This window comes from Pseudopodoces humilis, chromosome 5 (genome assembly GCF_049639895.1).
Source record: "Pseudopodoces humilis isolate 2021_Gansu_Grassland_sample_001 chromosome 5, ASM4963989v1, whole genome shotgun sequence".
NCBI classification, from domain to species: Eukaryota; Metazoa; Chordata; class Aves; order Passeriformes; family Paridae; genus Pseudopodoces; species Pseudopodoces humilis.
Genome location: NC_142204.1, coordinates 39,053,544 through 39,081,436, shown reverse-complemented (window position 1 = coordinate 39,081,436; position 27,893 = coordinate 39,053,544). Strand labels below are relative to the sequence as shown.

Below are 27,893 nucleotides of genomic sequence, written 5' to 3'. Positions count from 1 at the left end.
GTACTCCCAGTCATGAACCAAGAAATTTTGAGTCAAGCTAAAAATAACATTTTTATTTATTGCAGTCATGTTTCTACATTATTTTAATTCAGTCTGAGAAGCACAGGCTTCTTATTGTCAGCTTGCGATAAAGTAAAAAAAGCAGGTTTATTTTTGGATGTGGAACATAATGTACAAAGCAAAACATAATCTATTATGTAGAGCATTATGTGCACTGCACTTCATGTTCCAGGAGATGCTGTTTCTAAAAATCACCTGGAGCTTAAACATGGATCTGGGCAACAGAACATTCATTCAAAATTAATTTGAAACTGTCTTGCAACCCCAACAGTTCCGAAAGCACAACAAAAGCAAGCAAACAAACAAAAAACTTAACACCGGAAAAAAGAACAACGCTTGATTTGACACTAATTATCTTCGCTTTGTGATGTTAAGAAGAGAGCTCTGCAGCAGCACAGTAGAGAGCCCTGGCTAAATGCACTTCGGCGTGCGCCTGTTTTGTGTCCTTTCCGCACACTTTACTGCGCTCCTGAGCCCAACGCGCCCCCGCTTTGAAGACGCAGCACGGCGCTCATTTTTCGACCGAGAATTACAGGCCTTGGCTATTGAGCCGCGCTTTGGCTGTGTTGGAGCTCCCTTCCTCGGAGGAGGCAGCGCTGTACCCCGACACAGACCTGACGGGCCTGCACGCCACAGCCCGGCCGAGCAGGGCCATGCCGGTCCGGGTGGGCAGGAGCGGGGAGCGCCCGGGGCGGGGCGGGAGGAGCGGGCCGCTGCCCGCTGCCGGCGGAAGCCCGGCCGCGCCGCCGCGGAAGTGACGCCGCGCTCCACCTCCCCGCTCCCTCCCCCTCCCGGCGGCGGCTCGGGAGCCGGGCGCGGCTGGCGGCGGCCCCGGGTGGGACCATGGCGGACGGTGTGGACCACATCGACATCTACGCCGATGTGGGCGAGGAGTTCAATCAGGTACGCGCGGCCCGCGGGCGCGGCTTCTCCGCTCCGCTCCCCTCCCTCGCCCGCCTTCGTAGCCGCGCCGCCTGCAGGGCCCTCAGCGCGGCGGCCGCGCCGCCGCCATTGTTCGGGCGCCCCCGCCGCCGCCGAGCGCGGGGCTGCGCGGGGCCGGGGCGGGCGCCGCCTCACGCCCGGACCGCGGGTGCCGGCGGCGGGCCCGGCTGGGTGGAGAGCGCTCCTGACACTGAGAGGCGGCTGCTGCCGGTGGGCTGGACGCGCCGGGGCCGAGCGCCTTCCTTCCTTCCCTCGCTTTTTCCCTTCTTAGCAGCCTTCCTCCCTCTCTGCCTTGCCTTCTCAGAGGCCGCTCCAGAGGGCTCTCCCGCGCCGGCTCGGCGGACGGGACCCTCCCGGATGCGGCGGGGAGAGCGGCCCCTTCCCGCCTGCGGCGGAGGGGAAGCACTACCATTGTTCGCAGATGAATCAAAAAGCCGCCGAGCGGTGGCTGTTTCTCGGCCGCACTTTGCGGGGGAGGCGGAACTAGTGCGGCTTTATTCTGCAGCACTGGAGAAAGTATCCAGCTTTTTTTATTTTCTATTTTTATTTTTTCTTTTTTCTTGTTTGTTTTTATCTTCCATTTTAAAAAGTGGCGCAAGCCTTTTTTAGAGGACTAGTTCATATTTTGTTGAGGAAATTTTGATGAAATAAACAACTTCTCTGGATTAGAAGTAGTCCACTTTTCTAGTCTTCTCTTTTTTTCCTTTTTTTTTTTTTTTTTTTTTTTGCGATGATTGTATCAGTTTTGCATTCCATCTGTCCTGTTAGCAAGTCCTGCACTTCTCCAGGTTGAGTTGCCCTAGATTGCTTTGTTCCTGCCCTAGAGCATAAATAACCGGGAACAACTTCACTTTCACGCACTTACGGGGCCCAGCTGTATGCCAGCTTGCCCTACAGAGAACTGGGAAATAGGTAATGGTTTTGGAAGTCACAAGTAATTTGTAACTTTCTCAGCAACTTGTAGCTTTCTCGAAAGACTTATTATTTCAGATATCAATTAATAAATACAGTAATTCTAAGTATTAATAATCTCATAAAGGTATACTATGAAAGAATGCCATCCTAAAAGGAGATGATGAAAAGCACTGATTTACTCTTAGTTTGTCTGCATGTGAGGGTTTCCTCCTTACAGTTGAAGATCCACTATATGGACTTAAACAGGAAAGAACCCTAGGACAGACACCATTCAATGGAAGAGTACTTTTTTTGAAATTCTACAATAATTTGAATTTGGTTTAATCAATTCTAGATATAACTGATAATAAATCAGATTTTTCAGGGAAAAAAAACCTTTCTTGTGTCAGGTAGTGTTTGTGTAAATTCATGTTTGCAGCAGCCCTCAGAGTAGAATAGTTATGTGTAAGTAATGTATAGTAATGTAAGTTATGTATAGTAAGTATAGTTTAAAGACAGTGCCAGAACAAAGGTGATGCGTGTGATCTGTTTCACTCACATGGTCCTGGTCTACTCAGGTCATCATTACTGTTGATATACTCTATAACTGGTGGTAGAAATGAGGCTTTTGATAATTTAGTTCAGATTAATCCAGCAGGCAGGGAACCCTTTTGCTTTTTTTGCTGTATTCCCCCCAGTTGCTTTTCTGTTGGGCCTGCATTTATGCAGTCTGTTGCTTCAGTTCATAAATCTTGCAAAATATAGGGCAGAAAGGTGAGAGGAGGCTAGTGCCCTTTTTCCATGAGCTTGAATTTGGGGGTTTGGTTTGTTAGTTTTAGGGGATTTTCTTCTGTGTTTTTGTCTGTGTAACACATCCCGAAAAAGTGCTGTTTGTTCTTTTCCTAATTTAATTTCTGTGACTTTCTATTTAAAGTAATATTGTTGAACTGAGCAAGTATTGAGACAATATAAAAGTTTTACTGTGAGAGATCGATGCCTCTGTACTTACCCATTTCCTTCTGACATATATGAAAGAAGGCAAGTTGTATTAGTTACTACCTCTTAATTCTCTTAATTTCTAATCATTGAGAAAAGTTGTCTAGGAACTTTTATTCATAAATTGCTGTTCCTTATTTGAAGCTGACAGCTTAAATAGATAAGATGGAACATAGTTATGTGGATGTGTGAAGATGACAATTAAGAAAATGCTTTAGGGAGAAAGTGATTTGCATTATTAATTTGTTTATGTAAAGACCATTTTACAGAACACTGTATTTTAAAAATAAATTGTCTTCATCTGTTAACTGAAGTTTTTTTTTTATTTTGTTGCTCTACATTTTTGTGACTTACTGTTTTTTGAATTTGACTATGGAAACCCTTTCCACTGGTTTTGGCAGTGACAGGGACTGAAAAATACACTGTTGAACTTGCTGTTCATCTGGATTTAGTACATAACTCTATTTATACCCAATCTGGGCCAAAACTTTTGTTTGCATCTGGAGTTAACCCTTCATTTAGGCCTTGTGACTGGATAAACTTCTCTTGGTTGTTTTGTCTTGTTCTGCACCTCAAGGTACTCATCTTTGATGGTAATCTGGGTTTTTTTTAATGCCTTTTTTCCAAGTAGGAGGAGGGTAGGGATGTTCTGCTTGATTAGTGCTAAATGAACCATAGGTTATAAAGGTGAAATAAAGACCAGAGCCATGGGTTTACAAGCTAGCTAAGATGGATGACAGCCACAAACTGTCTTGGGCTGTATTTAGTGTTGGTTGCAATGAACTGACTAACTTGATATCAGATCTTTTGAGTGAAAATGCATATTTCCTATTCCATCTAAAGCTCATCGTCTGTCAGTGTTGCCTCTTACTCTTTTATTAACTTATTGTTCTTCATAATAGTATTTTTTGTCTTTGGGCTAACAGCTTTAGTCAGTTTGGCTCTGAACAATTTTGTTTAAATTGTGGTTTCTTTTTTTTTTTTTTTTTCTCTTGGAGGACTTGGTTGAGTTGGTTTTTTTTTTTCTTCTACGCAGACTTCCAGCAGTCTTTTCTATTTATTTAAAGTCTCATTTTGAGATGATAGCCTCATAAATGTAGTACTTCCTGCATGCATTGCTTGTGCCCCGTTAGAAATAGGTGTTGCATGGAATATTTTATGTTGAGGATTTCCCTACATGTTAAATATCTTGCTCTTCAAGAGAGGGAAGTTTGTGATGCTTTTTAGAGCTGTTACCTGTGTAAAAATAGCTGAGGATGGCATACTCTCAAGGACAGAAGACCCTCAGTAAGGCTGGAGTGCTTTAGCAAATAGTAAGGTGTGGTTTTATACGCAAAACCCTAGAATATTGTTGTGTGGTACAGGGATAATGAGGAGCTTGTGCAGGAGGCCAGTTTGGGTCTGACTTGAGGCTTCCTGCCAGTTTGGTCAGCAAACTGGGTTGCTTTTTTATGGTCATGAAGATTTGACCATGTGTTGTCAAATTCCCTGATGCTCTGATCAGCTTTGCATTTTCAGACTTGGGAGTTTTTCCCCACATGTGCTCATGCATGTAGCTAAACAGTAAAAACTTTTATTCTACACATGTATATATAAAAAAATCTTTCTGGTCAGAAAGAGGATGCAAAAGAATTTAAGGGTATCATATTTTAATGCTGTGGAAAAGATGCTTGCTTTGTTTATACTCTTAATGAGTAAACTTGGATAGTTGCATTGTGAATATGTCTAAACTTGCCTCTAAGTGTTCTATTTTGGTATTTAAATGCTAACAAATTAGGGATGAAACACTTTTAATTTTGCATTTTGTAGCTGGATAATAAAGCTGATTTAGATGGAAAAAACAGTTAAGAGACTAGTTATCTGAAAACTACAGTATCTTAGGAATGTGTTAATGTCTTGACTTCAGATCTGTAACACAAAGGAAATTTTTTTTTTGTATGTGATAAATAATAAAAGCTAGCGTTTAGTGGCTACTTAAGGCCAGTTATTAAAAACAGCCTTTATATTGAAAAGACAGGTGTCTTATCATGGGAAGGGATGGACACATTGTGGTATAATAAATTTCTGCTCAGTAGGGCTGTCCTGGTTAGAAAAAACATAACCTCCATCTATTATAAAATATGTCCACAATACCTGACAGCATTTTGCCAGTTCTGCTGCAAGGGGTCCTGGGAAAACATAACTTCTGTATATTGGTAAACTGTATATTGGTAAATATCAAAATCCAGAAAAACTTCAGGCCTTCTTATCTCACATCTCTTTAATGTGAACAGTGATACTGTGTATGTTTATTTTTGTTTGTGAATTTTTAGTTATTTTTTGTAACTCTTTAATTACTCTGTAATTTTTAGTTACAAGGGATCATGTTGCTTAAATTTTAGTGCTGTGCCGGTTGTAGTGCCAAGAACATTTGGGCCTGTAGAGTAAATGTGAATCCTGTGGTCAAAGAAACTTGTCCAATTCTGCCATAGGCAGTTTGCTATCTTAGAAGTATCAAAGGCTGCCTTTTTTGTTAATGTTCCAGTTTGTATGTTCAGACAGTTAATCAAGACCAGAAAGATTCTTGTTTGTTATTCTTCAATTCTACAAATTTATTAAGTGAGGATACTAAAATGTGCTTAAAGTTTTTTGGCCACAAATATGGTAACTTGACTGAAAAAAAAACCACTAAGAGGGAAGCTGGATAGTTTACTTTTTTGTTTTTTGTTTTTTTTTCCCCAGAAGCAACAGTAAATGTTTTTCATGAAACTTTATTTACTGTATTCATTTTTTTAAATGTGTTTTTGGAAGTGTAAGTTAGTGTTTAACTCTTAAATTGGACAAAGTTTTGTAGAAAAAGCAAGTCTAACAGATGTGTGAAGAGCTTGAAGAAATTTTGCTTAACAACAACAAAAGGCATTTTCAAAACAGCACTTGTAAAGGAAGTAAGTGATTCTCTGCAGCTCAGAGGAGTATGACCATTAAGTTTCAAAAAAAGAAATAAGATGTTAAGCTTGTCCGTTCTGGACATGAAGTTCTTTAAGTTCATGGCTTTCATATGGGAATGTTTCACCCAATTCCACCTTTTAGCACAGAATGTGGAATTTCAGTCCTGATTTTATGATAAAAATATTTCAGACTTTATCAGCATTTATTCAGTATTTTCATGTCTAGTTAAAATGTAGACTTTGGAAACGCATTACTGTCTGATTTGGTTTTGGAGGGGGCCAGAACAGCGGTGCTTACTTTATTTCTTAGCACATTTATCTGGAAGATTGGGAGTTAGTAATTGAGAAGAAATAATTTCTCGTCATGCTTGATGTCCTTCCTGTAACTAAGGAAGCTGGAAGAGGTCAAAGCTGGTTCCTGATACTGGCAGAACTGAGACTAGAGAAGTAACACTTCCTGTACTTTTTTTACTCTTCTGCATCTAGGAAGGAAGGGTGTGTTTAGGTAAGTTTCCACAGAACACATATGAAGGAGAAAGGGTTGTTGGATCTTGTGCAACATCCACCAGGACACCTCTCTTCTGTCTACACTTGGAGTTGCTGGTTCAGATCATTCTTAATCATCTAAGCACACACCTTGCTGACAGATCAGTAACTGAATGAATTTCATGCTGGATGCAAAACCAGCACGATGGGAGAAGAAATTCTAGTAAACAACATCAGGTTTTCTCTTGTGTCTTTATTTATTTAAATTAAAACACTGATGCTATTGGGCCTGCCCTGCCCCCTCTCAATTATATGCAGACTCTGCTGCCTTAATAATTCTCTCCACTGATGGAGATCTGAAAGCCTGTATGATACAAACAATCTATTTCAAAGGAGTTTGTTGTCGCTATGGGAGCGCAGCAGAGCTGTGGACTGCTGCCCACTCTGGTGTTTTGGCAATGCTGGCCTCAGAGAGATATGTTAGTGTACATACATCTGCTGTAAGTTCGGTGATTGTGTTTTTGCATCTGTCTACCAAGACTAGATTCTACTTCCCTGAAGTCATCATTCATATACTCAGATGACTAGAGTTACTGCACATTTAGCAGAGGACTTCCTTAATTGCCTTGTGGCATCAACCTTAATCCAGCTGTAAGATGTCATGTTTAGGCCTGTCTCAGGCAGTTCTGTGTGTCTGATTTCATTAGTTATGGTGATAGGAGGAATCAAACTGAGAACAGGGTAGATGAGGTGAAATATGAAACCCTTAATTTAATTATGATAAGCTTGCCTTTGGAGAGAGATTTTTCTATTGAAGTTTATTGGGACAATTCAGCTTACTAGGGATTAAATGTACTTGATTGACAATGACAAAACTCAGTTTACCTGTTTGTTGTTTTGGTTTTTTTTAAATTATTTGTTTTAGTTACACTTTCACTGTATGAGCAGTAGTTGATAATATTTTTATATTTCCAAGACAGTGGATCTTTTGATCATGATTGCAGCTATCTTGGGTTAGCAAGCAAAGCAAACACTGCCAGCTTTGCAGCCTGTTTGTGGAGTCCAGCTTGGTTCTCTCTAGCTGCCATATATGGTTCCTTGAACTATTCTGTGTGGGATGCTTCTGTGAGTTTCTGGATACAAATTCATAGTAGATGCTGAAATATCTCTGATACCAAAACCTGGCAAAGCAGTTTCTGTTCTGGAGCAGGTTGTGAGAGTCCAGTAAAGTGGGGAAAGTTGGCTCAGAGGGATGATTGCTGCTTGTGGATGGACTGGGCATTGCTCAGCAGGTGGTGAGCATCAGTGGTTACGCATCACTTGACTCACTTGTGCATTATTTCATCTCTTTCTGTTGTCTTCTTTTTCATTATCACCTTTATTATTTTTATATTTTACTCTATTTCAGTTATTAAACTGTTCCAGTCTCAACCCACAGGTTTTACCTTTTCACCAATTCTCTTCCTCTGTTCCACAGAGTTTGGGGGGTGGAGTGAGCAAATACCTGTGTGGTACTTAGTTACCAGCTGGAGTTAAGCCACAATAGCCCTTTTTTTGTCACCCATCCTGGGGCTTGACAGGTCTAGAAAACAACAACTCTGACTAGAACATGCTAGAACAAAATTGTTACAAGCATTTGTTTTATATATTTGTTATTTGTTAATAGTCATTGGACACAATGTTGTTTTCATGCTCTCAGTTGTTCTCCATGTTCTCAGAGCTCCATCATTTAACTCCTTACTTCCAGTGTGTCCTCCCTCTTGTGCTGTTTATCACCTGTGGGAACTGGACTGAGGTTTTTGTGTTGTGTTTTAACATAAGCAGTCTGGTCTAGTGGAAGATTTTCCTGCCCACAGCAGGGGGCTTGGAACTTTAAGGTTTCTTCTAACCCAAGGCATTCTGTGCATCAACCCATGAACCTGTGAGCACTGGCGTGTAACAACAGAATTGCTGGTTGTGAAACTAATCTGTTACTTGTACTCAGCTCTGCTTTTGTCTTTGTACTTTGTAAGTGATCTACTGGAAACTATCAATGATTACACCTTTTACCTTTCATCCTCTGAGTTAACCTATGGAGGAGACATGATCCCACATCTTTGCCTTCTCTGCCTGGCTAATGACAGTAGCTCTTGAAATTTTTTTTATATCCTTGGGATGTTGAAGCAAGCATGGCCCTATTGCCAGGAATCATGATTGTATGTCAGGTCTTAGGGTTAGACAACTATTTGCAGCTACTCAAACCTTGTGACAGGCACTGTGGCTACTCAGACCTTGGTGGCAGGTGCTGGAGGTGCTCAGACCCTTGCAATGGATGATGCACCTAAACCAGAGCACCAACCCCTGCCAGTGTCAGTCACCCCTTTCCACCAGAAGAAATGGACACAAGAGATTGTTTAGTAAAGGAGAACAAAGCAGGGCCATCACAAGAATAGGAGGAAGAGGCAGAACAAGAGGGAACCACTCAATCCCTATCCCTGAGAGAGCTGTGGGATATGCAAAAAGATTTCAGCCATCACCCAGGTGATCACCTGACTGCTTGGATGCTGGGTGACAGGGCTATGAGCCTGGAATGAGGGGGCAGGGAAACCAAGCAGCTGGGATCACCTTCTAAGGAAGGAGGCAGTGACAAGGCGATTGGCAAAGGGCCACAAGTCCTCAGCCTTTGGGAGCTGACTCCTGTGGAGTGTGAAGGAAAGACATCCCTTTGAGGAAGATTTTCCATGTCACCCAGAGCCACCACAGAGGTATCTAGTGCCTTTGTTATGATCCAGACAGTGCACAGTCACCCACAGACCCAGAAGAATTGTAGTGCATGTAATCCTTGTGGCAGAAACTTGTCCAGAGTATGCCATTTCCATGTGCTGAGTTTGCAGGACTGTATGGATCCTGTGGCCTGGCATGTCAGGCCCACAGGAGTGGAAGGCTCTGGTGCTCAGGGTACCCCAATGCCATCCAGCTCTGCAGGAGCAGAACCTATTTCTGTTTCTGGAGAAAGAAAAGGGGAACCCAGCAGCTGATTGAACTGGAGGCTGAAGTGAGCCTGACTGGTAAAGTGTGGCAAAAACACCCCCTATGTCTGGCCCAGAGTCTCTGTGCATCCCTGGCATAGAGTATCTTAGCAGAAGGTATTTCAAGGACCCAAAAGGTGTGAGTTCAGTACCACTGCCTTGGAGGCGGAGGAAGCCTGCCTTGCCTGTTCTCTCAGAGGACTCTTCTTTTGGGCTTGCTGAAGGTCAGAGAACAGGTGCTGGTCGCTACCACGGTGTTGCACTGAGACTCCATGGTTCCCATTCACAAGCTGATTTATCAACTGAGAGTCAAGCAGTGATCAGCAGGATCATATGGCCAGTGTGGAAGTATAATATGGAGAGTGGAGTCTGACAGTGAACTATGGCAGCCTGAACGAAGTCACACTATGGCTGTGTGCAGCTGTACTGGACTCATTGATACGAGCTGCAGTCCAGAGTTACCAAGTGGTTGGCCACAATTGACATTGCTAATGTGTTTCAATACCTTTGACAGCCCACAATTCTATTTCACTTAAAGGAATATCCAGTAGATCTGGAATCCAGTGCCCCAGGGGTGGAAACATAGTGCTAATTCTATGGACTGATCCAGACTGCATTGGAATGGGATGAAGCTCTGGAATACCTGCAATACATTGATAATAACATCATGTGGGGCTATACAGTAGCTGAAGTTTTAGAGAAAGGGAAGAAAATAGTTCTAATTATTCCAAAAGCTGATTTTGCCATAAAACATAGTGAGGTCAAGGGACTTGCATGGGAGATTGAATTTTTAGGAGTAAAATGGCAAGATGGATGTTGTCAGATGCCAATGGATGTGATGAACAAAACAGCAGCAATGTCTCCACCAACTAACGAGCTTTCTTAGGTAATGTGGGTTTTTGGAGAACACACGTATTCCAGATTGCAGTCTAATTGTAAGTCTTCTTTGTCAAATGACCTGGAAGAAGAATGATTTCAAATGAGGCCTTGAGCAACAACAAGGTTTTGAGCAAATTAAATGGAACCTAGTTCATGCAACAGCCCCCAGGCCCGTCTGGGTAGGGTAAGATGTAAAAATATGCTTTATACTGCAGCCAGGGCAAATGGCCCTACAGGCAGTGCCTGGCAGAAAGCACCAGGGGAGACTCTGGTCCTCTCTTTGGAACTGGGGACACAGAGTATCTGAGGCCTCCTATACTCCAGCTGAAAGAGATACTGGAGTCTAATCAAGGGACTTGAGCTGCTTTGGAAGGGATTGGTGCTGAAGCACAGCTCCTCCAGCTCCCCAGCGACTGCCAGTGCTAGGCTGGATGTTCAAATGGAGGGTCTTCTACACATCATGCAGCTGGTGCTACATGAAATAAGTGGGTTGCTGTGACCTCAAACAGGAAGTCCCGGTTGCCCAAGAATCTTAGAAATTATCATGGACTATCTAGAACACAGAGATTTCAGAATATCACCATGGGAGGAGATAACACGTGCCAACGGGGCCTCATTGTATAATAAACTACCAGAAAATGAGATGCAATATACCTAGTTTATCGATGCGTCCTGCTGTGTTATAGGAAATCATCAGATGGAAGAGGATCATGCCCAATACATAAACTTGTGGAAGCTGGATGGAAGGGGCTGATCACTGCTCAGGGACTGGCATTTGATTGCAGTCTTTTAACTATACTTATCCCACAGGTTTTACCTTTTTCTGATTTTTCTCACCCATCCCATGGAGTGGTTGACGAGGCAGAAGTGAGTGAGCAACTTTGTGGTACTTAGTTGCTATCTGGGATTAAACTATGATACTTCTACATTCTAATGTATTCAATTCTGGGAGTAGGGTTTGTAGATTTTTTTTTTTTATTTCTGCTTGTATTGCAAGGGCAAAAGTATTGGAATGGAAAACAGTGGCCAGAAGTATTTTTTTCCTCATAAGTTTAGAATATAATAGGAGTCATAAGATTTTTATAATGTTTTGATGTAGATGGAACTGGCACTTTCAGCAAGGATGTTGTGTAGGTGGTCGATCAGACTTACTGTGGAACATGGCAGTTATCACAACTTCTGCTTCAATAAGTTTAAATGTAATATTAATTATAATCAAGACATCTTTTTTATTTTAGGAGGCTGAATATGGTGGGCATGATCAGATTGATTTGTATGATGATGTAATTTCTCCATCTGCAAATAATGGAGATGCTCCAGAGGATCGTGATTACATGGATTCTCTTCCACCATCTGTTGGGGATGATGTAGGTAAAGGAGCTGCACCAAATGTTGTCTATACGTATACTGGAAAGAGAATTGCCTTGTACATTGGAAATCTCACTTGGGTAAGTATCTTAACTGCTGTTTAGTTGTAGACATGAATTTTTATTATAAACCTAATTATTTGTAATTTTTTTTTTGCTTTAAAATGTTTTATATGAAGTATTATGTTTTATATGAAGTATTATGAGTATCAAAAACCATTGATTTTGATAAAAATTGATTTTGTTTTTGTTGTTGGTTTGATTTTCTTTAATTTTTATTTGTGATTGTGGGGTCATTTTTCTTTTTACCTGAAATTTGGAGAGCCTGTCATGATGTCTTAAAAATCAAGGAAGTCTTCAGTAAATATAAACTTTAGAGTATCTGTCATGTTTTAAGTGTTATGAAAGAATATTTGTCCTACTATGTTCTTAAGGTTTTCAGAGAACCAAATGAAAGGAGAACAAGTTTAAACTATTAAATACTTCATACCTGTAAATACTTCAAGGTTACAAACAAAATTTTTAGTCAACTCTTGCTAAAGGTTTTAGTTTAAAAGGAGGTTGAAGGTTCTCTGGGATTTTCTTGAAATTACTTTTCACATTTTTCCAGGGCCTTTTCCATCGGCAGTGACTCTTTCAGCATAACTCTTTTCAGGTATTTGTCTTGAGGCTTATTTCTCCATCCAAGAAGAACAGGTTTATGATAACTCACTGAACTGCAGTTGCCCTTAGGACAATTACCTGTATAGAACTAAAGCATTTTAAAATTGCAGCTAAGCAAACAGTGCAAAAGCTGGTCAGTAGCTGAATTAAATGGAGCTTTTATCTGTTTACATGAAATCAAGTTCTTCAGGGCCCACATATGCAAAATTCTGTTTTAAAAGATAAATAAGCATATGAGTTTTCATTTCTGATAATTTCTTACTGTAGGTGGCTTTTTTATTAGTTATTACAGTATTTCAGGAGCTAATAGGTAAGTAAAGGACCTGACTCTTAAGTTGTCCCATTTTGAAGTACATGAATGGAATCAGTAAAACGTGCATGAATTAACTGAACTAATTGTTGAATTGTAAAATAAGAATGACTACTCCAAAAGTCAGAATATATTGACAACCTGAGTAAAGTATTCCTCTGGATCAATTTCACACACACACACTTAAAAATCCATGGAAAATTTAGTTGCCCTTTACCTGGTGTTTTAGATAAGCTCTCATACTTAAATATTAAAAATATTTTTCAGTGGACAACAGATGAAGACTTAACTGAAGCAGTTCATTCATTGGGGGTAAATGACATTTTGGAGATAAAATTTTTTGAAAATCGTGCTAATGGCCAGTCTAAAGGGTAAGAACTTGTAATTTGTTTTTTCTATATGTGGACTGAAGTTTGGGAGGGGAAGGAATTCTCAGTTTTCATAATTGTCAGTGTTTGAACTGCTTATCTTAGCTGATTGATCCAGAAATTATTTGGCATATAATTTAATACTAATGACTTTAATTTCAGGTATAAGTTTTTGTGATGGTATTGTGTGTCTCATTATTTTGTGAGTTAAATCTTTCTGGTTATTTTCATTTGACACTATTCCTAGATTTTTAATTGGTGTGGTGGTGATGCTTGTTTTTCTTCAGTGTAAATGCTGTTCCCCCACCCTTCGTTATTAAATCTTTCTTTACATCTTTATTGTCCATTAGCTGTTTAAAGTAAGTGCCTGAGCCCATTTTTCAATGACAACCTAAATTTCACTGCGTGAATGTGGCAGAAAGTCTCTTTAGCAGCAACGAGCATACAGTGGTCATATGAATTCATTATGTAGTCTGTTGATACTTCACCAAAAAGCTGCCTTGTTGTGATAAATTTTGATGCGTCTTGTACTTGCTCTTTTGTTTCCTTCTTTTGTGTCATCCTAGGATAAGTTACTTTATCTGTTCTGAAAACTGGACTAAAACCTGTGAGACATTTTCTGTGTCTAACTTGTCAAGTATCCTTTTGCATACTGTGTGTAATCTTTTTCATGAGGTGTCAGGATGTCAGAAAATGAACAAATTGTGTAACTTTTTTTGTTTCCTCTCAGGTTTGCCCTTGTGGGTGTGGGATCGGAAGCATCCTCCAAAAAGTTGATGGATTTGTTGCCTAAAAGAGAATTGCATGGGCAGAATCCAGTTGTAACTCCGTGTAATAAACAGTTTCTGAGTCAATTTGAAATGCAGTCAAGGAAAAGTAAGCTTTACTTAAGTGCTGTCTTGGAAAAGCAGAAAAAGTAGAGTGGCAGGTTTTTAGTGCAGTGTCTTACAATTTCTACACAGTTTAAAATAGCCATAAAGTACTTAGAGTCCAGATGAATGAAGTTATCTTTGTTTAATTAAACCACTTCATACACTGAAGAGTTGCTGCGTTCTGAAAGAAGGTTGCAGCTTCATGCAGTTCTTGTCTTAACACACTGGAGATGCTTTCTCAATTTCTTTTGGATGTAATTTAAAAAAAAAAAAAAGCACAAGAGCATTTAGAAATTTAACATTTGTAAACAGACTGGACTAAATTCTAATGTGTGAATGGTCTGTATTTACGATAGAATGGGGAAGAGAAGGTTCCATGTTGTAGCCATTTGTGAGGTTCCATTTTAGCACATCTTTTATTTCCCAGTGTGGCCTTAGACTTCATTGAATGAAGGACTGTCAGTCTCTCCAGATCCTCTCCTTTAGTATAGGGCATAATATTTTAGCAAAGAATGTTTTCCTCCCCAAATGCATTGGGTTTGGGTAAGGGGAGCAAGTTGGTGCTCGTAAGGTCATGCTTTAGCACTGCATAAAACTTCAGATCAAGTGTTGAAGTAATTTAACCTGTTTTCATCTATGTAATGACACTTTTGCTTTTCCATTGCAGCCACACAGTCTGGCCAGATGTCTGGGGAAGGTAAAGCTGGTCCCCCAGGAGGAAGCTCACGAGCAGCATTTCCACCTAGTAATAGAGGTCGGGGCCGTTTTCCAGGTGCCATTCCAGGTGGAGACAGATTCCCTGGACCGGCAGGGCCAGGAGGGCCACCACCACCTTTCCCAGGTAAAATTATGCATATATGGAGTTCCAATCTTGTGTTTCAATGTGGCATACTTACTTGGGAAATTATAAAGATCAAGGCAATTCAGTAAACAATCAGTGTTCACAGCTAGACTGTAGGATTTGACTGTTCCTTTGCGGATATTCTACAGGGAGTTGTACCTAAGTAAATTTGGTAGCAAGACAAGAGCTTTTTTAGATACATTCTTTATACTATGTCAATATACATATTTAAGTATGAAAAAAATAAAAATAGATCATGTTAGCAGGTAAATTTGGCTTTAGTGTAGTGTAGTTGAGATTTTCTGATTTGCTATATGTGCTGAGAATGCCTGTGTTGCAGTATAAAGTAACTAATTTCCTTGTTGTACGAGTTTGCATGTAATGAGAAATTCAGCTTTGATTCATGCCCACTGACAGGTCAGTTAGTAGGCACTTTAAAACAGCAGAAATTTGAAGAGGAGTTCTTTGTGTTTAGTTAGGTATCTGATATAGAAAAAAATCTATTAAACAGTTAGGTTTGCACTGCAATGAAGTTCTTTTTAGAGCTGACATATTTTTTAGTAAATGTCATTCAGTAATAGATTGTCTACCAACAGTCCAAGGGATGTAGTCAAATTGGTAAAACAGTACTGAGAATCTAAAAGAAGGTTTCAATACAGCATCTACATTACTTTCTCTAATACAGCTTCTCCCATATTTTTAATATGTATTTTATCTTAAGCCCCTATGAAAAACTAGCTGCAGTAAGATGCAATGTTTTCTGGCTTTTGTAATCTTCTTGTGGGTTTTGGAAACAACAGCAGGTGATTAAGTGATTTGAGGAGGGCAGTTGTCAATGTTAAAGATAATGTTGTTCTTTTTAGATATCTCTAGATATCTAGTATCAATAGATACAGATAAGTTAAAAATTTTCTAGGCTGCTGGACCCAAAGCAGGAACACGCATGTCTTGTACATGTTGCACAGTGTTCAGGGAGGGAGGGTTGGTTTATTTTTTGTCATTGTTTTTAAGGATAAAAAAAAAGAAGAATTTTGAATAATTTTATTTCTTTGTATTTATTCACTCAATTTTATTTATTTGTTTTTTTGTTTTTTTGTTTGTTTGTTTTTGTTGTTTTTTTATTTTTATTTTAGCTGGACAAACTCCCCCACGTCCACCCTTAGGTCCTCCTGGCCCACCAGGCCCACCAGGCCCTCCACCGCCTGGTCAGGTCCTCCCACCTCCATTAGCTGGACCTCCTAATCGTGGTGATCGTCCACCACCACCAGTTCTGTTTCCAGGACAGCCTTTTGGTCAGCCTCCACTTGGGCCACTTCCTCCAGGCCCTCCACCACCAGTTCCAGGCTATGGGCCACCACCAGGTCCACCACCACCTCAGCAGGGTCCACCTCCACCTCCGGGTCCATTTCCCCCTCGTCCGCCTGGCCCTCTTGGGCCACCCCTGACTCTTGCTCCTCCTCCACATCTCCCTGGGCCACCGCCAGGTGCTCCACCACCAGCACCACATGTGAATCCAGCTTTCTTCCCCCCACCTGCCAATAGTGGCATACCCACTTCAGACAGCCGTGGCCCACCTCCGACAGATCCATATGGCCGACCTCCACCATATGACAGAGGTGACTATGGGCCACCTGGAAGGTGAGTTCTTTTAGTCTAATGTGTTTGGGTAGCAGATTTTACTCCTCTTGTTGGAAGCGTTTGATTTTTCCCTTTTAATGAAAATGTTAGGAACAATTAGAAGTAGGGCCAGAAGGGATCCCTCCAAACTTGTCGTTTGCCCCTCTTAACTTCTCCAAGGGAATAAATCTGAGGAACATGTTTGCTGCAGGAAGAAAATCCTGAAATGCAACACCAGTAATCTCACTTCCCTTTTCAGCTCTGAACTGTTTGTCTTTTCTGTATTTGGCAGTGTCATCATTTCATGTGTTCTACATGTAAACTTATATATCACTTCTTATGCAGCAGCTTCTGGTTGTGCTTCTGTCTTAACTTGAAATTCTGACTTTTATCTGTATCATCGTGCTTTGCAGGCTGCCTTTTAAGAATGCTCTGGAGTTTTCTTTTTCAAATATGTGCATATGTTGAGGTCATACCAAGCTCATACCATATTCATCTTTCAGCAGCATTGCTTGTCCCTTTTTTCTTCAGGATTTAATTAAAACTTACTATTTGTCTTAAAAGCCAGATGTGAATTTACTGCAAGACTTTTACGTTCCTTTCCTATCAAGATGTTTCTGCTCATTTGGTGCAATCTTGCTGTGTTTGTAGCAGTGGCTTTTCCTGTGGTTAATCCTCTCTGCGACAGAGTTCTTAAGTCCCTGACTTGACTTGTCAAGTTTTTCACATCTTGTTTGAAACATCTTTTTCATCTGTGATTTCAAGCATCCCTGTCTTGCTACTGTTTCTTGATTTTCACCATACTTGTATTTGTCAAAAATTTTGGCATAAATTGTAAGAGAGACGGTTTTACATAGTTAGATTTGTATTTTTTCAGTAGTAATTGTACTGCTAGCATAAGACGCACTTTCCTGGCTTAAAATGTTTCCTGCAAAGATGCTGTGCTTTGGTTCTTTTTTTACCACAAAGTTTAATGCCCCCCAAGCATTTGTACATGTGATGTTCATACAAAAATAACTATAGAAATTCAAGCATTTGGCTTAATTGCCTGAAATATAAGACTAGAAGGTGTTGGGTGTTTTTTGATGGACAAAATCAAGGTTGTCTGCAGTTTATAGAATGTCTGGGGAGGGAAGGAGTGGGAATAGGACAGTATAACTTACTGTCCAGTATTTTCATTAATAATGTTGAAGCTATCATCCATAACTATTTAAATTGTCATTAATTATATATCATAGGCGTTTCACTGGAAATAACATGTCCATAAGAGAAAAATTACATATTCCATTCTATGGGAGGCACACGAAAAATAATACTCAAAACTCAGGGAGGTATGAATTTTTAGACATTTCCTCTTATGCTAAACTGGCTATAGGATCTTGTTCCACTTCTTGCAATTAAGAGGATAGCATTGCTTATTATTCTGCATTTTCTTTCTACCAGAAGAACTAACACTGTTCTAGAAATATCAAGCAGTGGGCCAGTTTGACAGTCTCAGCATTTTTCTCTTAATACATTTCTCCAAATTCTCTATGTGACACAGAGACTGCCTAATAGGACACTGCAAAACTTTTGGGAAAATTTAGGTTTACTTCTGTTACTTTGCAAACCCTCTATAGGTAGCTGATAATTGAAGTGTAATGAGTATGAGGATTCTGCTTTATTGCTTCCTCCTTACTGTGACTAGTAGGGAGATTAAATTGGAGTACCTTGAACATGACCAGAAATTAAAAAAAAAAACAAACAAAATTGCTGTAAAATGATGACATATCATTAAAAAAATTGAGTGTTTTAAAGATAACTTCATTTTCAAAAGTTACAGCATTCTGGTCTTAGTTAAGATCTGGGAAACAGGATCATATAGTTCTGATTCCAGTACTGTTATGAAAATTTTCTCTAATTTTGCTCAAAGCTGCATTGCCTATGTACATGAATTTCCACATCCATTCAGCTGGGAATATCTATTTATGTACCTTCAAGGAATTTATAAAAATTGTAAATATTTGTCAAGCACAATATTAAGTGCTGCTGAATGTTTGAAATAGATGGGATGAAAAAAAAAAGTCTGCTTATACAGCAATGTCTTAATTGCCTTTTTGGGATTTTTTTGTTTGGTTGGTTTGTTGGGATTTTCTGTTTGGTGTTTTTTTTTTAAGCTTTCAGGATTTTATACTGTAACGATGGTCCTTAACAAAAACCAAAACCAACCCCAGATCCTGCTTTCTTTTCTGTTTGTCACTGCTTAAAGTTGCAAACTTGGATTGTTGAAATTGCAATGATAGCTTCTGAGGTTTTCCTTAACCTTTTAAATACTAGTTTTATTGCTTGCAGAGAAATGGATGCTGCGAGGACACCTCTAAGTGAAGCAGAATTTGAAGAAATCATGAATAGAAATAGAGCGATCTCAAGCAGTGCCATTTCAAGAGCTGTATCAGATGCCAGTGCTGGTTAGTAAAACTCAATTAATGTGTTTGCTATTCTACCCATCTGAAAAGAATTTATAGTTGTTTTTTTTAAAGTAGGAATCTGAAAAGACCTTAAGCCACATTTTCCTGATAGGGTGCTGAATTTAGGTACAACTTATGACTGATTTTGTACTGTGCTTCAGTCAGTTTCTAGGAAAACTTTCGGAGTACTGATCTGGACAGTATTTTAATATTTGATGCTACAGTAAATTATCTAGATGGGTGTATAAGAGAAGATACTCAAAACAGTAATACTGTTACAGATAAAAATCTATGTTTTAATTTGCATAATTTTCTGATCCTGGTGTTACATCATTTTCAGGGGACTATGGAAGTGCTATAGAGACCTTGGTAACTGCAATTTCCTTAATCAAACAGTCCAAAGTATCTGCAGATGATCGCTGCAAAGTACTTATTAGCTCTCTTCAGGACTGCCTTCATGGAATTGAGTCCAAGTCTTATGGTTCTGGATCCAGGTAAAACTTTCCTCTTCCATCTGCTCTTACTTAAAAAAGAGAAGGTGTAGTACAGGACTAATTTAGACAGAAGAAACTAAGGCATGTAAGAAGTTAGTGATTTGCTGAGTTGCACAAGAAATATGTGAAGGAACCAAATAATAAGTCTTTCTTAAGCCTAGGAAAGCTGCCTTTTAATTAACCTTCTTTTCAAAATTGATCTGACTAGATTCAGTTTAACTCTTAGTTTTATTTAGTGGTTTTGGCTCACGTTTCCCATACGCAGAATAGCAGCCATGTTGTAGTGATCATTTGACATGTGGTGCATTTCTCCCAGCTTATTTCAGTCATCCTCCATTCTGAGTACGTGCTTCAACTTATCCTTGCTACATTAGAAAGTGGGTGCCCCTTACTACCTGTAACTGAGTTCTTAGCCACCACTGTTTGTACCAGGTATCTTTAATGCTATAAACAAAAATATAGATGCATCACAATGAACAGATCTTTCCCTCATATGTGTTTTGGGTCAAATTTATACTCATAAGTAGACTACAAAACTGGCATGGGGATGACAAGTGTTTTGAAGAAAAAATTAATGAAGTAATTTCTTTTAGAAGACGTGAGCGATCCAGAGAGAGGGACCACAGTAGGTCACGAGAAAAAAGTAGGCGCCACAAATCACGTAGTAGAGATCGTCATGATGACTATTACCGGGAAAGAAGCCGTGAGAGAGAGAGGCATCGTGATCGTGACAGGGATCGTGACAGAGAACGAGACAGAGAGAGAGAATATCGTCACCGTTAAAGAAGGTGAGCATTTCTCTCATGTTCTTCAACTTTACTGACTTACTAAAAGTAACCATTCTAGGTTTGAGATTATTTATACCATTCATGTCTGTATTTAAATGATCCTGCAGTATGTACTGAATCACTTTCTTCTTGCAGCACCTGACATGAACACAGGTAAGTAACAACAGGTAATTCACTGGTCTTGGGAGGGCGCGAGTATTTGTACAATTATCTTCTACATTCTGCATGCCACCTCTTGTTTTGGCTGATAATAGTGTTTCCAGTTTTTATGAAATGTGATTGAACCACTTCTTAAAAAGGCAGTAAGTCAGACTGTTCCCTTTGATCTTAAAAGATTATATTAATTTTATGGTTTTATTTCTTAATTGTATTTAAAAATACTAGTTTTGTATTTTAAAATATACTTGTGTAAGGTCTACAGCATTTAGCCCTCCATAGATTGTGTTTGGATTATTTCAATGTCCACACAGTTATTGTCCGTGCACAGGTACGGTGGTGATTTTGTGGGTTTTGGTATTTGTGGGTTTTGTTGTTTTGTTTTGTGTTGTTTTTGTTTTGTTGGTTTTTGGTTTTTTTTTTCCCTGATGAGTTTTAGTCAAATTCAGGAAGTATAACCAGATTTTTCTCTTTATTTTATGAAATGTGACCTGTCAGTATCTTCTGCCTTCTAGCTAAATCCAGGTATTAACCTTCAGTAAAATTTATTATCAGTTGTTGCCCACCACCCTGATTTTTCAGTCTGTCCCCCTTCTGGTAGTAAAGTCATTTTCTGAAGACTAGTAAACAAATATATGACACTAGTATTGATTCTTTTCTGGTTGTTCACTATCTAACACGCTATTTTGTTTCATGTATCTGAAGTCATCTATGCATCAAATGTCTAGACAGCTAGAGTAGCATGCTAAACAATAATTCTTTTCAATGTACTGTTTTAAAATACATAGAAATGTTTACATTATATCATGTAGCATTTTGAGGGTTGGGAATTAAAGCCACCCATAATTCCTTGTTTGACAACTGAAGAGAAACCAACCCTACCTAATAGTGACTCCCTAGTGGTCTTTTCCCTTTTTGAAAGAACTTCCACTACATCTGCACTGAAATTGAAGCTTGTAGACGTGCCTGTCTGCCCAGCTTCCATTTCTTACATTTAACCTCAGATTTAGTTTCCAGATTTGCATGTATTTTTTTATTCATGGAAGTTCATTTATAGATGTTACAGAGCAAAACTTATAGAAGTCAAATAAAATGTAGTATAGTTTTAAGTGAAAATACAGTTCTGTTTGTGTTAAATGTCAGTTTTTCAGTCAGGCTTTTTGTGTCACTGACACTCCTCTGGGAAAGAGCAAATTATGATAGCACATGCTCTAGTGTGTTGTGAATTAAGTGGGATGTTGTCTCAGGTTCTTATACCAGCAGGGGACACAAAAAGAAGTAACTGAGCTAGAGAAGGGGAGTCAAAGGCTTAAATAGGAAAGTAAAACATGGCAGCTGAAATAAAGTTGGCAGTGTATTTCTGTTAATGCCACTTTTTGCCATTAAAAATAGATTGAAAGAAATATTTCTGGAATTTAGTAAAAATATCAACTCTGGTTCTTAATTGTAAGAAAGAGAACATAAAAATACATATATAATGAAAGTAAATGTAATTTCTTTTGTTGAACTCGGTTTTTACCTTTTATAATAACTGCATATTTTTGATATTTGCAAATAGTTGTTACTAATAGAGGTAACCATTGAGCTGAGTAATGGATGCATTTCCAGAGTGATTTCCTTCTGGTGGAGATGAGCAAACCACACTAAAGATGGTTAATAGCCTGGATTGAAAGATAATTTTTTTAACCCCTGACATAGTTTTACTAATCTAGCTTTAATTTTTGTGTGTTTAGTGTTGTGCACATAGATACAGATTTACTGTGCCAGCTACAGATTTCCTACTCTCTTACCCCAAGAACATATATCAAACAGCATTAGGTTGCATTTTATAATTTCTGAAGCACAATTTACACTGAGGCTGTGATTTCAGTCTCAGTTCAGGTGGAATTTATATTTGCAAGATCCTTCCGCTTTGTTGTGTGCTGGGACTTCTCTTTTCTTTCAAAAGGGTGTCTTGGTAAGATTCCCTTGTGTGAAGAAAATAGGTCCTAAGAACTTGATTTAAATGGCAAATTTAGTATACTACATGTGAATGAAAGCGTTTGGTATTTTTTTAAGTTGTAAACATTGTGTCTTGTTGCTGTCTTAATGAAGAAGAGCTTTATTGTAGTTTTGTTTTTTATATATTGATACACACACACACATAAAAGAAATGTAGTTATCTCCTGGTTTGTATGTTTCATTTTCACTAAGATGTATGTTCCCATACATTTTTTGTTTCATTTTTTACATTGAATAATAGTCATAAACTGATTTAACACTCAGTCATTTAATAAATATCAACAGTGCTGAAACGAGTTATTCCCCATATTACTGTGTTTTGCCAGAAAACATGAAGTTGCCTCTGTGCCTACACCCTGTGAATGGCACCTATATTTCTCCTTATTGTGTACCTATAGTCATGACTGTGATACTGTACTGGCATTTTTTCCAAAGTGTTACACGTCTAGTTCAGAAGGATTCTAAGGGTCCATTGTGAAAACTTTTGTAAACAGTGAAATTCAGTTTGTACTGTATTATATTTGTAGAGATGGGTTAAATTGGAATAACTTACAAAATATGTTTATAACAGCAAAACTCTAAAAAGTTTAGTTGTACCATATCAGGTGTTTACACTTCTGTTTGTACACTTCACAAGTTAAAATTAAATGGTTGCAAGATTTCTGTGCCTTCACTTGAGTAAGATATCATGTACATTGACAGTCCATTCTCTTGAATTACTATACACTGAATGCTTCCTTGGAACATCTTGCCTTTGCTCATAGAAAGCCTGTAAATATAAAAGATAAGCATGGATTTAAGACAAATGTCTAACCTGTATTACTCAAAAAAACTGAGAACCTAATAGAATGACATTTAGAAGAATTAACAGCAAAATTAACGTGTACAAACAGAATAGTAATGTAACTTCATCAGCATGAATCCTGACTTATTAGGCAGAATTTTTTAACTGATAATCAATAATGTATTTCTAGCTGATACATTGTCCCAATCTTAATCTGTCTGAATTTCTATAACTGCTGAATGTTAAGCTTTTCATTTTCTGTTTTTGTTACTGGGTTGATTGATTATTTCCTATTTAAACTGGATTTGGATTGAATTGCAAAGACAAAACCACAACATTGTAACAGTTGATATGTATGTAGACTTTGTATTCCATATTCCATGTTTATTCTCTGATTTTTCTGCTCTCAAACCACTGTAAGCAAAATAATTTGAAGTCTGAGACTCATATTCTTCAAAAGCTGCTCTCAGATCACTCTGAAATTACTTTCAGCTTTCAAGTGATTCAATGGTTGGAATTTTTTGTGTCAGTAGGAGGGGAAATGGTACTGATGGCTTACATAGTATTCATTATATTTTGCTTTTCTAAGTTGGAACGGTCCTGTAACTGTGCTAATACCCACTTAAACATCAAGTGAGGTATGAAATTAGCCTTTTAAGAAACCTTGTAATGAATTAGCAAATGGCTATTTTTAATAGGCTATTTTAATAATAAGCTTCTAGTTAATAATAAGTAAATAATGTGGTAACATTGTTCAAGACCTGGGTATATACCTGTCTAGAATTATATCAGGTATTAGTCTTAAGCTATTATGAATATTGTTTACCTAATCTCTCTTTTTTTTTTTTTTTTAAACTGTGTTTTATGTGGGGCTGGCACTATTCTTCTCTATTTAGCATTCACCAGATGCTTTGTGCGTCTGACTCATTATTTGAAATCCAGAATATCATGATAGAGGCAAGCAGTGCCACTGGTTTATGTGCTTCTTAAAGTCTGTTTTACCATTACTCTGGTGCTTTGCAGAAACATAGAGTTTGTCTATTAATGTTCAGAGATGAATCTGATTTTCCTGAGGGTGAAACAAGGATTTAAAAAATAAGCAGAATATCCTTTGCTACTTATTTTCAAATGCATAACTTTAATTACCTTTTTCCCATGAATATGTTTCTGTAATTTTATTGACTTCTGAGGTGTCCTTAGACACACTTGTATTTTTTTTTCCTCATTTCCTGGGCTTTTTTATTTGTGAATTCATTAGTTTTGACAAATTTGATCTGTATGAAAATTCCCCAAGAAACTTACAGGTGTATGAAACACAGAAGTGAAAATGTTGGTTTGATGCAATGTTCTTCAAAGAATGAACAAAATTCACTTTTTTACTTTTGCTCATTGTGGTTTGAGAACTAAGATTTCTTTTTACAAAAAAAAAGGAGACACGTGAGAGATCTTCATTTTTTTTTTCCTGTGGGAGCTCAGTCTACCTTTTTGTCTCTTCCTCGTATATTAATGTGAAGAATACTTTCCAGTAATTCATATCTTTTTAATTTGTAAACTCAAGATTGAATTTTCTGATCTCACCTCTCTGTTCATCAGTTAGTTTTGGTGAATAGACAGGCTGGGATAATAGAAGAAAGATACCTGACAAATTAAATTAGTTTAGGAGGATTTTCCCCCATGTAAAATTATTTATACAATCATGAAAATGTTGGTGTGTTGATCTTAAATTATAAACTAAGACTGAACAAAGACAGCAGGTAAGTACACTCATAATAGGAGGGGGGAACAGGCAGCAAATGTGAGAAGGTGTTAGTGCTGATGAAATAGTCTGTACGTGTATGCAAAACAGAACAGAACCACATGTGTATCTCTGCTGATCTCTGAAGCTGAAAGACAAATAGTTAAGCTTGAAATTCCTTCTTTCTCACTATGTTATAGCTAACGCATCAGAATATTTGGGGTATTTTGTGATATTCTGGAATGTAGGTTAAACTAAAAAGAAATTTTTGGCTTTTAAGCTGATACTTCCTGTGGGATTTTTGGTTTGTGTGTTTTTCTTCATGTATAGAATAAAATAAAGGAGAATTACATGAAGTAATTCATAGGAGCTTCTAGGATATAATAACAAATGTATATTGTGCATTTTACTGAAATGTGAACATGTGAGATTGAAATTCAATCTCTGAAAATGAACTACTAACAAAACTTGATGGGTATATGTATATACAGCTTTAAAATTGCTGTAGAATTTTCAAAATTTTAAAGGCTGTTTAAAGCTTTTATGTGAATATTTGGATAATTGGAATTAAAGGGAAAAATAGAGGTGCTATTGCAAGATGCTTTTGAGATGCATATATATATATATATATATAAGAAATCTATTGGGGTTTTGTTGTAAGAGTGTGTCTTTGTGGGGAAAAAAATGCTCAAGTTGCATCTTGCATAAATACGGAAATGTTTGATCACTCAAGTACTGAGATTTCATTCGTGAAATGTTCTGGCATAAACCCTGAACTTTTAAACCACAAAATTTCTATTCAACACCTAAGTCTGAAATTTGGATAGATTTGGTAAATTTTGGTAGAAATGCTGAGAAACTCATTGTTGTCTGGTGTTAAATTGTACAAGTCTAACACGTGCTTGGGACAGATAGCTTATGTATGAGTTTGAGGCAGATGGAAAGATGCCAAGAAATACTACTGACTAGAGATTTAATTTTTAAAAAGTTTTCTGTTGCTTCAATATTCTACTTGCTTGTAGAATACTGAAAAGGGGCTGAGCACACAGGTATAATCCATACAGATTTATTTCTTTTTGGAACCACAAGGGTTTCCAGTTTTGCCAAGATACAGTGGCAGAATACTTGGAACCAAAATGTACGCCACTTTGGATTTTAGTTGGCCATGTTTCTAAAAATGAAGGCTCAGTGTGGTTCTGACCATCTTAAGAGCCCTATACCAAAAAGCATTAATCCTAAATTCACATTATTGTGCATTCTTTAGAGTTCCTGTAGTTCTTTAAGTACCTTTACAAATATAGCAAATTGTTCCCAGGAACTGAAGATGGTAGTATCATAAATCTATATAGGGCGCTTTGGATCTGTTAACTGTTGCTATAGACATAATTGAGATCCATAATTCTGGCTGCAGCAATTGTATGATGAGAGCAGCAAATTCTGATGTGCAGTCTCACAGCTGTCAGGTACTGGCTTTTCCCACTAGAAAACTGAGATTCTCTCCTGTCTGTTTTTGCTCACTTAGCTCACAACTTTAAAACAATATTTTTCTTGTGGAAGTAGCACTTTGTCAGTCACTTTGCTACTAATTAATTTCAAAAGTAACATAACTCCTATGGGAACATTGGCCTCTGGGGAAGGAGCTTCCTCAAAAGTAGTTACTTGTTGATGCATTCCAGATCTGGGAACAAAATCTGTGAATAAGAGAAGAAATTTCACTCACTGATTTGGATTAGTTCATATGCATACTGTAGTGTATAGGGTCTACTTGGTTATACTTTGGATTTTTTTTAAGTTCTTGTTGACAGTCATTTTGAGGAAATGAAGAAGAAAAATTGCGTATTTAGTTTTCCCAGCTTTTAAATTTTTATACTACTTGAAGAATATTTGACAGCTGTGTACTGTTGCACGTTTGTGAAATTGCTTCTCTAAATGTCTTGGTTTTCAAATGAATAATTTAATGTGTTGGGTTTTAAAAATAATTTGATTGAAACTACTTTGAAATTATTGAATGTTGAAATTGTGAATTATTAATGAAATTAATGAAATTAAGATAGCTAATTGTTTTGTAATGGAATTCAACTGAAATCCAGTGTATGGAATTATACCATCCCAAGCATTTTGTGAACTCTTACAGTAATTAACTTTGAATTGTGTGGTTCCCTGATTTGCCAAAATAGATAAGAATAGGAAGTAGGGCTTGGGGGTTTTTCCAAGGGCAAGTAGGTGAGGAAACCTGCAAATCTACATTGTATTCACTGAAAAGTGGGTTCTTGTGCATAACTGCAAGTGTGTATTTTTTAGATGTGAACCCCATCCAGCTTGCCCCACTAGTCTTTTGACGTACTGGTGCCAGATTCTGTGTACTTTTAAATGTTACTGAGCTCTGAGCCATCCACTTCATTATACTATCAATTAATTATTTAAATGTCAAACCAGTTTAAAATTTATGTAAGTGGGCAGGTAAAAATGTAAAAATCTAATTGTGGTAAAATTACTTTAAATTCTTGTTCAGTTACTCTTGCAGAATGCATACTTTAGGAAGTGTTCTATATAAATTTTGCAGTCAGTCATAGAAGCAGTAGTTATTTTTTTTTTATCATCAGTACTTTAACTGTGAAGTTCATATTCTTTCAACTTGGTTGTACAGCAACATTAATCTTATTTTTAATTACTGTATTATAAAACAATGAGTACAAATGAATAGCTACTGCTTCTGGGTGTTTTATGTTAGTTAACGTCATGGTGAAGTAGATGCACGAGTTGTGTATGTATAGATAAGCCAACAATTTTCTGTGTGTTTTGGGGACTAGCAAAATCTACATCACAAATTTTGACACATTACAGCTGAAGGAAGAGGAACAGCGTGCAAGACAAGATACATTCTTCAAGGAAAGATGCTTGTCCAGCAGTTTGCTTCATGTGATTGAACTGAGCCTGTAAGGATTCATGGATAATATGAACAGGAATAGATCTGAATAAAGCAAATCTGCATACATGGTAACCAGTAGCTCTTTTACTTTTTTATGTTGCTTAACTGTTTTATTTGAGGGAAACCTGTGTGATTTAAACCTTATAGCTTTTGCAACTTTATTACTGGTTATATACATTTGGCAATTATAATGTGCAAGCAATTGAAAAAAGTCAAGTAAATGCTTGTTTTTTATAGTAGTTTGTTCATGTTAAACTGTTCATATAATGTCTGTACACAGCACCACTGATTACAGTAGATGTAGTGTTGTAATAAACTGTTTAATGGGG

General features: G+C 38.0%; 1 protein-coding gene across 4 annotated transcripts; it reads left to right on the top strand.

Moving 5' to 3' along the window:
* The first annotated feature begins 857 nt into the window (after positions 1–857).
* CPSF6 (cleavage and polyadenylation specific factor 6) lies at positions 858–27,893 on the top strand. Of its 4 annotated transcripts, none has more exons than XM_088054853.1 (11): positions 858–963; positions 11,431–11,640; positions 12,800–12,903; positions 13,631–13,776; positions 14,440–14,613; positions 15,747–16,251; positions 17,469–17,561; positions 18,562–18,677; positions 19,018–19,171; positions 19,768–19,959; positions 27,480–27,893. In XM_088054853.1, the coding sequence occupies exons 1-10, from the start codon at positions 904–906 to the stop codon at positions 19,952–19,954; spliced, it is 1,749 nt and encodes a 582-aa protein (XP_087910979.1). In that variant the 5' UTR covers positions 858–903; the 3' UTR covers positions 19,955–19,959; positions 27,480–27,893. The 4 variants fall into 4 exon arrangements, with proteins under 4 accessions (XP_087910979.1, XP_014104375.1, XP_005519405.1 ...); XM_014248900.2 differs by having other exon boundaries at positions 19,765–19,959; XM_005519348.3 differs by lacking the exon at positions 17,469–17,561.